The sequence below is a fragment of the Geotrypetes seraphini genome, chromosome 7, assembly GCF_902459505.1.
Source record: "Geotrypetes seraphini chromosome 7, aGeoSer1.1, whole genome shotgun sequence".
Lineage (NCBI taxonomy): Eukaryota > Metazoa > Chordata > Amphibia > Gymnophiona > Dermophiidae > Geotrypetes > Geotrypetes seraphini.
The window spans coordinates 37,253,852-37,265,706 of record NC_047090.1 but is presented as its reverse complement, the minus strand read 5'-3'; the positions used below and the strand labels follow the sequence as shown (position 1 = coordinate 37,265,706).

Genomic DNA, 11,855 nt, shown 5'->3' with positions numbered 1-11,855 from the left:
CCATGTATACATCTAATCATCACCCCATTCCCGTCTGAGGTTTCCTTTTCCCCAGGGAACACCTTTGCCCAGAAGCCAACTGCCATCATTGATTGATCGGCCCCGGTATCTATCAATGCTACTGTCTCATGTCCTCCTACGGACACCAGCGTGGTATATGCCTTCTTCAGCACAAGTCCAGAACTTGAAAAAGCCAACAAGAAAAACGTTTTTTTTTTTTTTTTTTTTCCAAATGTAGTGCTCACAAGTGTCCTGCAGGAGGTGCTAATATCCCACTCCTGATACCATTATGTGGCCATCAGTACAACCCTGGATAGGGGTTCATAGAAATCCTGATGACTACACCAAAACATAAGCTTGCGTGTGACCCGGCCTGGAGTCACCCTGCAGGACTGGATTCAAAATCAAAAAAAAAAACACCAAAAAAGTCACAGCACTCAATCAGTTAATATAAATGGTTCAGTTTACTCACTGTTTCCATAGCAGGTAAGTAATGCCTTAAACAGTCCACGAATATCAGTTCATATTCCTTATTCAGCATTCAAAAGAAAACATAATACAAAAAGGAAAACTTCCCAAAAAAACCAAGTCAACTGCAGTGGATACAATTAACTTTACACTTTGTGCTTTACTGATTCTTCAGTCTCACCTCCTCTTGGAGACCTTAGCTTCAAAACAGAGCTTAAGCTAACTGCAGATAAGCAGTTACTGCAATCAGTCCATAAGAGTACAGTTCACTATTTGAGTTCATTCAATTTTGTTAGTCCTTGGCAAAATAAAGAAAGCCTCTGACAGACCTTAATTAGGACTGCCAGGTAAAAGGAGAGAGAGAATTAGGTTTTGCCAAAAATTGCTAGCCTTCAAATCAGGCTTTCACATTCCCACCCAGTTGAATGCAAAACCTCTCCCTCTATCTCTCTCTCAGCTTTCATACAAACACAATCAGCATTCAAAGTAAAACACAGCTTCCAAAAACAGCAAAAAAGAGAAAAAAAACCACTCACTGATTGTGTCTCAAAGTCCAATTAACCTGCATGGGCTCAGGGAAGCTATCCTCTCCAGTAACACAGGCATCTTGACAATCCATGGGTTCTTCCAATTGAGCCCATTCTCTTGACTGCTCAAAATCCTCTACTTCCATGGCCTGAGGTCTGTTGTCCCTGTTCAGCTCATCAGGGTTTCTAGGAAGGCAAGGCTTTAACTTCCTCCCTAGTTGGCTTCCTTTCCTGCTGTCTGGGACAGGTTTATATCCCTTGGGACCCCGCCCTGCTGTGTCAGCCCTGGCAGTGTTCCAAGGGCCTCTTGAGCTCCCCCGGTGGTCAATAAGGTTATTCAGCTCAGACCCAACCTGTTCCTTCCCAACTCCTCCCCGGGTTTTCTGTTTCACCTTGTTGCTTTCTGTTCTGACTGGGACCTGTACTGGCAGAAGGCCCGGCTGGTCACAATATTCATTGTGGATATCCTGAAAACTTGATTGGCTGAGTGTATTGCGATGATTGAGAACCCTGCTGCAGAGGAAGGAAAAATGGCAGAAGGATTGGCATTTCTTCCTGCTGCCTTTCTGTGTGGGTGGTGGTGGTGGTACAGCTGGCAAGCTCAAGAAAGGCAATCCAAAACCATATTATCGCCGGTTTTGAACTTGTGCTAGATTAAAATGGCCAAAGCTGACTGAACACCAGCCAAGTTTGCAACCCTGACTAATACCATGGCCCATCATAAGCAGCTTCCAATATATGCATCAGAAATTCTGTTCATTGTAAAATTTAGGTGTCTACTCTTTTTTTGTTGTTGTTATTGTTTCTATTATTTAGTTAAAAAATAAGGTCATCAAAATTTTAGAGCCTTTGAAGAATATACAAGGTACAGAATGATACGGGGACAAATTTTTCCCCATCCCCGAGGGAACTCATTTTCCCGTCCTGGCGAGTTCTTTTCCTGTCCCTGCCCCATTCCTGCAAGCTCCATCCTCATCTGCACAAACCTCAAACACTTTAAAATCATAAGTGTTCGAGACTTGTGCAGTTAAGGCAGAGATTATAGGAAATGGGACAGGGACAGCGACAAAACTCACGGGGATGGAGAAATTGAGTTCCTGCGGGGGAAAATTTGTTCCTGTGTCATTCTCTAATACAAGGCAGTCCCTGAGTTTACAAATGCCTGGTTTTAAGTACGAGTCATACTTAACGCGGTTGCGGCTTCATGATTTCACTGAGCAGTATTTCCAGTGACCTAGACTCCTACACTTCTCCTTCGGCAGATTCAAGAGCGATGGATGCATAGCCACATTAAGAACAGTGTGTGGGAAACTGGTAGGGACAGTTGGCCTTTTTGTCAGCTGGGAGCAGAGGTAAGCAGCAAAAATCTTAAGTTCTGAGTTACATACAAATCTGACTTAAGAACAGCTTTAAAAACGTAACCCGGGGACTGCCTGTATTCTAAATAAGGTGAAGCAGTATATGCTCCTTAAGCTCACTTTACTTCATACAGGACACACAGTCAATGTGCTGTGCTCTAATCATTTCCTGGTGGCCGTTAGATTATTGTTTTCCCCTTAAAATGTTCTGAGCATGCTGTAGCATTCCAGATTTCCTGACACGCCTCACTGTGCTGTCTGCTCAAAAGCAATTGTCATGACTACAGAGAAACTTTAGAGCATTCATTTGAACAGTCTGGATTCCTGCTGCTGCTTTTCAAAGAAATGCATTGCATTATTACTCTTTCCCTTCATAGCACGTGTTAAATTGTCTGGAGCATTTTCTCAGTAAGATGGAAACTGCAAATTAACATAATAATCTAGGTGTAGCATAATAATGCATCCTATGTCAGAGAAGAATGCTATCCTTTGCCAAAACTAATGCACTTTTCTTACACTTTTTTTTGAATGTGCACTAAATGAGATTGGAGAAGGTCCAGCAACAGGAATACATAAGGTAAAAATGTAGTGCCTGACAATATAGCAAAATTTTTGTAATATGACAAAATTGTGGGACTGCATGGGATATATCTTACAATATTAAGAGGTCTCAAAGGTATTGGCAAGTCTGCTCAAGGGAACCAATCATTAGATCTTTAGAAATGGGTGAAATCTCATGCAACTGGAGACTGGTAGATGTTCTTCATAACACTGGCAGTACAGATAGGTTTGAAAACTACAGGTGGTTTAGTTTTACCTTAGAGGTGGAAAATTTAATGGTGATTCTATTGAAAGAATGTAGTGAAGTGTTTAGAATTCATTGTTGCAGAATATGAGGCAGTGTGGTTTTTGCTAGAGGGAGATTGCGTCAAACAAATCTGATCATTTTCTTTAAACTGGCTAGCTAGTTAATTTATATAAAGGTTGTACGTTGGATATGGAGATTGGCAAAGCTTTTGGTACTATCTCACACTGTAAGCTCCTAAATTGAGCAGCCAGGGATGGCTGCCAAGTTGGTGGACTGGCTATTGAAGGAAAGACAACAGATGCTGACGGTAAATAGAATTCATTATGAGAAACAAGCCGTTAGCGGAGTGCCCAAGCATCTGTCCTGGATTCTATTCTCTTCAGCACCTTTGTGAGCCATATTGTAGAGGGGTCAGAAGTAAGTTTCTTTTTGCAGATTTACTAAAATCTGCAATAGTATGGAAAGTAACATAAGAGATCAATTCTCAGTGATCAAATGCATGGCATTTAAAATTCAAGTCAAAGTTCAGAGTAATACGTCTGAGAGAACGGTAGGTACATGAGGGAGGTGGAAAAAAAAATGATGGACACCATCCAGAAGAAACTTCAAACTACAGGAAACATTTAGGAGCGGTTCCTTTCTACTCAAGGTTGAAAAGCAGTTCCACAAGGCACACTTAGTTAGATGTAAGAACATAAGAATTGCCATACTGGAACAGATCGAAGGTCCAACATGCCCACAATCCTGTTTCCAACAGTAGCCAACCCAGGTCACAAGTACCTGGCAGAAACCCAAAGAATAGCAACATTCCAGAGCTGAGATTGTGATGTCATAATGCCTCATTCCACCAATGCCTAAGAGCCAACCTCATCGGTGATGTCACAATGGCTTGATTGTCCTTTTCTTAAGAACATAAGAGTTGTCATACTGGGGAAGGACCAAAGGTTCATCAAGCCCAGTATCCTGTTTCCAACAGTAGCCAACCCAGGTCACAAGTACCTGGCAGAAACCCAAAGAATAGCAACATTCCAGAGCTGAGATTGTGATGTCATAATGCCTCATTCCACCAATGCCTAAGAGTCAACCTCATCGGTGATGTCACAATGGCTTGATTGTCCTATACTTAAGAACATAAGAGTTGCCATACTGGGTCAGACCAATAGGTCATCTATCCCAGTATCCTGTTTCCACAGTAGCCAATTCAGGTCACAAGTACCTGGCACGAGTGTGTAGAATAATGTCGAAGCGTATAGAATAATGGCACATTGTGTGATTGGCGCCATTAATTGACTCGTACACTGCAAGTACTTGGTGCTACTCTTTAAAATTTCTGTGCAACTTGCATAATGTGTTGCTAAAAGTGGGCTGTATGTGTGGGCAGAACTTGAGGGTGTCGCCATGCGACCACTCAGCTTATATAATACTGTTCTGCGTGACGCACTTAGGCACAGCAACTTAACCCGACATAAGTGGTTGCCTTACACCCCACTGTGAGGCCTTAATTTAGCCATCGCCTTTTAGAATTGCCTTCAGGGAGATTTGGATTTATCTCATGCCTTTTCCAATAGCAAATCAAGATGAGCCAGACTATTTGGCTACGTGCTTGATATTGTACAGACCTTCTAGAGCATTGAGATCTGAGAACCGTTTGTTGCTTGATACATGTAAAAAGAATACAGTGTGTGATGTGAAGACTCCAAAATCTTTTTTCTCCATTGCTGGCCCTGTTTTATGGAATGCTTTGACAGGTATTTTGAGATTTTGTGGAAGTGATCAAATGCATGGCATTTTGTTTGTTACAGTTTCGAAAACTATTGCACATGCATTTTTTTTTGCTAGTGGTATTTTCCTCTGGTTACGATGATATAACTTTCCTTCTGATAGATATGACAAGATTTACCCCTATTTTAACTTTGTCTTATTTATTTAGTTTTGCTATTTAGATATTAGTAGAAATGCATGTCTTTGAAGCAGTGTATATCAATTGTGAGCCACTTTGGTCAAAAGCAGATTAGAAATGTTTTAAATAAATATAAACTAAACTAAACTAAACTAAATCTTAGGTTTGTATACCGCGCCATCTCCGCAAGCGCAGAGCTCGGCACGGTTTACAGAAGTTAAGAGGAAAGGAACTACAATGAAGGGATAAAGGAGAGGGACTAAGAAGATAGAGAGGGACCGGTTGCTAGAGAACGGGAAGTAATTAGATTTTTGAGAAGAGCCAAGTTTTCAAGTGTTTGCGGAAGGATTGGAAGGAGCTTGAATTTCTGAGCGGGGGTGTGAGGTTGTTCCAGAGTTCTGTGGTTCTAAAGAGGAGGGATGTTCCAAGTTTTCCTGCGCGGGATATACCTTTTATAGAGGGGAAAGACAGTTTCAGTTTTTGTGAGGGTCTAGTGGGGTGTGGGTTTGAGGAGTTCCAAAGGAGTGGGATAACGGGAGGGAGGACGCCATGTAGGATCTTGAAATGATAAGTAATAGTAGTATTTATTTAACACTGCCAGTGCTATACAAATAAGTAGTACATTATAAACATGTAAGAGACAATCCCTGCTCAATAGAGTTTACAATCTAATCAAATAGGACAGATAGGGATTAAGGAATTTTTCAGAGAGAATGATAAAACAGACGTAGGTAAGAGTTAGGAGTTAAAAGCAGTCTCAAAAAAGTGGATTTTTAGCCTAGATTTGAACACTGCCAGAGATGGAGCTTGACGTTCTGACTCAGTACTTCTGTTTTTTCAAGGGTCAGAATCTAAGTTTGTGCCTGAGGTAATTGAAGGCTTAAGTCAGGGGTAGGCAATTCCGGTCCGTGAGAGCTGGAGCCAGATCAGGTTTTCAGGATATCCACTATGAATATGTATGAGATGGATTTGCATGCACTGCCTCCTTGAGATGCAAATCTATCTCGTGCCTATTGATTGTGGATATCTGAAAATCTGACCTGGCTCCGGCTCTCGAGGACCAGGATTGCCTACCCCTGGCTTAAGTGACTTACCCAAGATCACAGTGAGTGAGAATGGGGTTTGAATCCTGGCTTCACTGTTTCTCATCCTACTTCTGTAACCATTTGGCTATTCCTCCACTCCCTGACTGAAAGGGTGTTCAGACATTTTTCACTATTCTCTATTTTAAGTGTCTTGATGTTAGGTGCCATCGACTTGTGTTTGAGTCCTTGCGACTTGATGAATAGCGGATCTAAAAAGAAATTGGTTTTGTGCTAAGGAGCGCGAGGCCCGTGCAGGTGGTCCCATTGCAGATGCGGATCCATCCTTGCCGGCTTCGTTCCAGACCTTGCTAGAGAAGCAATTCATTGAGCTCTTCACCACCATAGGGCCTAAGCTTCTTGCTCAAATCCAGCCTAGGCACGCGGAGGCCTCCCGTGAGGTCGAGCCGCCTCTAATGCCTCAGCAATACACACACTCTCTACAGGGAGCAGTGTCTGGTCTGGCATCGGTGCATGCATCGCAAGGAGCAGAGTCTTTGCCCATGCCTCCGTTGGAACCGATTTACTCGATGCAAGGAGTAGAGTCTTTGCGAGTGCCTCTGTTGGAACCGATCCACTCGATGCAAGGAGTAGAGTCTTTGCGAGTGCCTCTGTTGGAGCCGATCCACCCGATGTAGGAGCTCGAGTCACTGCGGGTGCCTCGGAGTGATTCCAGCCATCCACCCCTGCTTCGATCAACGGCCTCCAGCCCCATCCACTATCTGGGGGCCTCAGCGAAGACACACTCGCCTCGTCCATCGAGACCGGCGTCCAGACACAGCTTGCATCATCGATTGAGGCACTCGACCAGGCATGCCTCGCCTCATCGAAAGCGGTCGTTCCTGCAGTATACACCACCGGCTACTTCTCCACCTCCGCTACCGGAGCTCGAGGACTCAATGGGGTCTATTTCACCACCACGATCCCCGTCCTCATTGGATCCAGAGGCCTCGACGTCCTCGAGTCCTTCTCGAGGCCCGGCTCTGGCCGACCAGCTATCTTTTTCCTTATTCCTTCGGCAGATGGCTGCTGATTTGGACATTCAACTGGACACAGGTTCCAAATTTTCAAAAGAATATCTGGAGACGATGCATCTCCCTCAACCACCTGCTGAATCCCTCAAGCTTCCTCTACACAAGCTCCTGGATCAGACTTTTGCGCGGTGCCTTGAAACACCTTATTCCATCCCCGCTGTGCCAGGCAAATTGGATGCCAGGTACCGCACAGTACACCATAAAGGGTTCGACGGTTCCCAACTCTCCCACCAATCCCTTCTGGTGGAGTCCTCGCTGAAGCGGTCTCACCCCTCCCAGGTCTACGCCAACGTCCCACCTGGTAGGGAGGGCAAGACTATGGACCAGTTCGGCAGGAAAATTTACCAGAACTCCATGATGACCTCAAGAGTTCTGAATTACAACTTCCACTTCATCACATATTTCAAATTTTTCCTGTCTGTCCTCCAGAAGTTCATGCCTTATCTGGACCCTAGAGCACAGTTCGAGTACCAGGAGGTTCTGGCTTCACTTTCCCAGCATCGCTTGCAGATGATGCAGTCCTCCTACGATGCCTTTGAGCTCTCGGCTCAGGCTATGGCATGTTCGATGGCCATGCGCTGACTGGCATGGCTCAGAACCATCGACATGGACCCCAATCTTCAGGACAGGCTTGCCAATGTCCCATGGCTAGTACCGACCTCTTCGATGAGTCCATTGAGGCGGCGACCAAGAAGCTCTCGGACCACGAGAAGTCTTTCCAGTCCGTCCGAAGCCCAAGCCTGCTCCTCCTCGTCCATCACGCCCACCGTTGATATACCAGCGGCGTTACCCACCTAAACAGGCTCTGCCCATCCATCAGCCTGTTAAGAGGCAGCACCCTCAAAAGCAACAACAGAAGTCACAATTGTCTGCTGTCCCTATGGCCCCTCAGCCCTTTTGACTGTCTCAAAGAGGGCATAACTTCTGTCGTCTCCATCACTTTTACCATCGATGGACGACGATTACCTCCGTCCTCTGGGTCCTCTCCATCATCAAGGAGGGATACTCTCTTCAATTCCATCAAGTTCCTCCGGAACATCCTCCAAGAGAGTATCCTTCCAACTTGACCCAGACCACCCTTCTTCTTCAGGAAGCTCAGGCCCTATTACAGCTGGGGGCGGTCGAGCCAGTTCCTTTGTCCCAACAGAACAAGGGTTTTTACTCCTGGTACTTCCTTGTTCCGAAGAAGACGGGCGATCTGCGCCCCATTTTGGATCTCAGGGCCCTCAACAAGTTTCTGGTCAAAGAAAAGTTTCGCATGTTGACCCTGGCATCCCTGTATCCCCTCCTCGAGCAGAACGACTGGTTATGCTCTCTGGATCTCAAGGAGGCCTACACTCACATTCCCATTCATCTGGCCTCGCGTCAATACCTCAGATTCAGGGTGGGACATCTTCATCTTCAATACCGAGTGCTTCCCTTCGGCCTGGCCTCGTCACCCAGAGTCTTCACCAAGTGCCTGGTAGTGGTGGCCGCAGCGCTCAGGAACCACGGCCTCCAGGTGTTCCCCTACCTGGACGACTGGCTCATCAAGGATTCCACGTCTCAGGGAGTCGTCCTCGCGACCCAGAAGACGATTTGGTTACTGCAACATCTGGGGTTCGAGATAAACTTCCCGAAATCCTATCTACAACCTTCCCAGACTCTTCCATTCATCGGAGTTGTTCTGGATACTACCCAACTCATAGCGTTCCTCCCTCCCCAACGTCTGGAAGCTCTCCTCCATCTTTGCCACTTGGTGTCCTCTCGCCCGTCCATCTTGGCGAGACACATGATGGTTCTGCTGGGCCACATGGCCTCTACAGTTCACGTGACTCCTTTTGCCAGACTTCACCTCAGGATTCCCCAGTGGACCCTGGCATCTCAGTGGACGCAGATATCCGACCCTCTGTCCCGACACATCCAGGTCACTCCTGCTCTGCAACAGTCTCTTCGCTGGTAGATGCTATCCTCCAATCTATCCAGAGGTTTGCTGTTTCAGATGCCCCCCATCAGAAAGTCCTCATGACCGACTCGTCCACTTATGCTTGGGGGGCTCATCTGGACGGTCTCCGCACTCAGGGTTATTGGACCAGCACGGACCGCCAGTGCCACATCAATCTCCTAGAACTCAGGGCGATTTTCAATGTTCTCAACGCTTTCCAGCACCTGCTTCAAGACAAGGTGGTCCTCATTCACACTTACAACCAAGTCGTCATGTATTATGTCAACAAGCAGGGAGGCACGGGATCGGCCTCCCTCTTTCAGGAAGCTCTGAAAGTTTGGGATTGGGCGATTCGCAACAACACCTTCCTCAAAGCTGTCTACATTCAGGGGGCGGACAATGCCTTGGCGGACAACTTGAGTCTTTTGCTGCAACCTCACGAGTGGACCCTCCACTCAACGTCCCTCCATCACATGGGGAACACCTCAGATCGTCCTCTTTGCAGCCCCCCACAACTTCAAACTGCCTCAGTTCTGCTCCAGGATCTACACTTCTCACCGCCTCGAGGCAGATGCTTTTCTTCTGGACAGGACAAATCTCTTTCTATATGCGTTTCCTCCATTTCCTCTCATTCAGAAGACCCTAGTCAAACTCAAGTCAGCCCATGCCACCATGATTCTGATTGCTCCACGGTGGCCCAGACAACCTTGGTACTACCTTCTACTTCAACTCAGCAGCAGGGAGCCCTTCCTTCTACCAGTGTTTCCATCGCTGCTTACACAACATCAGGTATCTCTACTTCATCCCAACCTGCAGTCTTTACACCTGACAGCTTGGTTCCTCTCAACGAATCCCTCTCCAGTTTTCTCAACCTGTGAGAGATGTCCTGGAAGCTTCAAGGAAGCCTGCTACTAGACAATGCTATCACCAAAAGTGGACTAGATTTTCTGCTTGGTGTTTTTCTCATCATCATGAGCCACAACACTCCTCCTTGTCTTCAATTTTGGATTATCTTTTGCACCTTTCTCATTCTGCCCTCAAGTCTACATCGATACGAATCCATCTTAGTGCAATTGCTGCTTTCCATCAGCCTCTTCAAGGGAAACCTCTCTCTGCTCATCCGGTGGTTTCCAGATTCATGAAAGGACTCTTCCATGTCAATCTTCCCCTCAAACCGCCTCCAGTGGTTTGGGACCTCAATATGGTTCTTTCTCAGCTTATGAAACCTCCATTTGAACCTCTTAACAAGGCTCATCTGAAGTATCTCACTTGGAAAGTGGTGTTTCTCATTGGCCTCACTTCTGCTCGTCGAGTTAGTGAGCTTCAAGCATTGGTTGCGGACCCATCTTTCACAGTGTTCCACCATGACAAGGTGGTCCTTCGCACTCATGCAAAATTCCTCCCCAAAGTGGTCTCGGAATTTCATCTGAATCAATCCATTGTTCTTCCTGTGTTTTTTCCAAAGCTTCATTCTCACCCTGGAGAATCAGCTCTTCATACTCTGGACTGTAAACGTGCTTTGGCTTTCTACCTGGAACGCATCAAGCCTCACAGAACTGCTCCTCAACTTTTCATCTCCTTTGATCCGAACAAGTTGGGATGGCGTACCATCTCCAACTGGATGGCAGCTTGTATCTCCTTCTGCTATGCCCAGGCTGGATTACCCCTTCACAGTAAAGTCACAGCCCATAAGGTCAGAGCAATGGCAGCTTCTGTAGCCTTCCTAAGATCGACACCGATTGAGGAGATTTGTAAGGCTGCCACTTGGTCCTCGGTTCACACCTTCATTTCTCATTATTGTCTGGATACTTTCTCCAGACGGGATGGAAGTTTGGCCAAACAGTATTACAAAATTTATTCTCCTAAGTTGCCAACTCTCCCACCATCCCATTGTGGTTAGCTTGGAGGTCACCCATAGTGAGAATACCTGCCTGCTTGTCCTGGGATAAAGCAATGTTACTTACCATAACAGTTGTTACCCAGGGATAGCAGGCAGCTATTCTCACGTCCCACCCACCTCCCCTTGGTTGGCTTCTCTGCTAGCTATCTGAACTGAGGAGACGCGCCCTGGTCTGGGCGGGAAGGCACTCGCGCATGCACGGTGTGGGCGATTCGAAACTTCGAGTTTCTTCAAGCAAAAATGCTTGTGAGGCGTCCGCATCGGGGCTCCGTTAGATCACGTCACCCATTAGTGAGAATAGCTGCCTGCTGTCCCTGGATAACAACTATTACGGTAAGTAACATTGCTTTATGTGCTTTACTGAATCCCTAGTTCAAGGATACCCACCCTGCAAGCCACACTTTTACACAGCATTTATTCTGAAATGCTATTGTGTATATGAAGTCACAATTTCAAAAGTCACAGACCATGTTATAAAGAGACTAAAATATTTGTGTGGCCTGTACATATATGGATTTCTGATCACGTAGCCTGCTGTTGAAAAAAATGGATACTCCTGCTCTATCTGAACAGACACTGACACAACCTCTACACGATACATAGTTAAACAAAGCCTCTTTCTGCAAATTTTAATTCATAATTAATTTGATCTGGAGTACCTAAACTTTTAAACTCAGCTGTACTTAATGTCAGACTCGGCCTTCAAATAATGTGGTTGGTGTTTCTTCCCTTAGTACTGACTAGCATGTTTGATTAATATCACTTGTAAATTAAAATGACCTCACAGTTATACTTGCCTTTAGGCCAATAACCACAGTGTATAACGATGCTCAGTCCTAATATCTGTTGACTCG

The 11,855-nt window shown here is 45.8% G+C and overlaps 1 protein-coding gene across 1 annotated transcript in view; it reads left to right on the top strand.

Moving 5' to 3' along the window:
• Positions 1-3,414: 3,414 nt before the first annotated feature.
• Positions 3,415-11,855, top strand: part of METTL25 (methyltransferase like 25) — a 146,764-nt gene continuing 138,323 nt past the window's right edge. Inside the window, exons 1-2 of the mRNA XM_033951824.1 lie at positions 3,415-3,468; positions 7,607-7,739. Of these exons, the coding sequence (XP_033807715.1) occupies positions 3,415-3,468; positions 7,607-7,739 (187 nt within the window). The remainder of the gene's footprint in view (positions 3,469-7,606; positions 7,740-11,855) is intronic.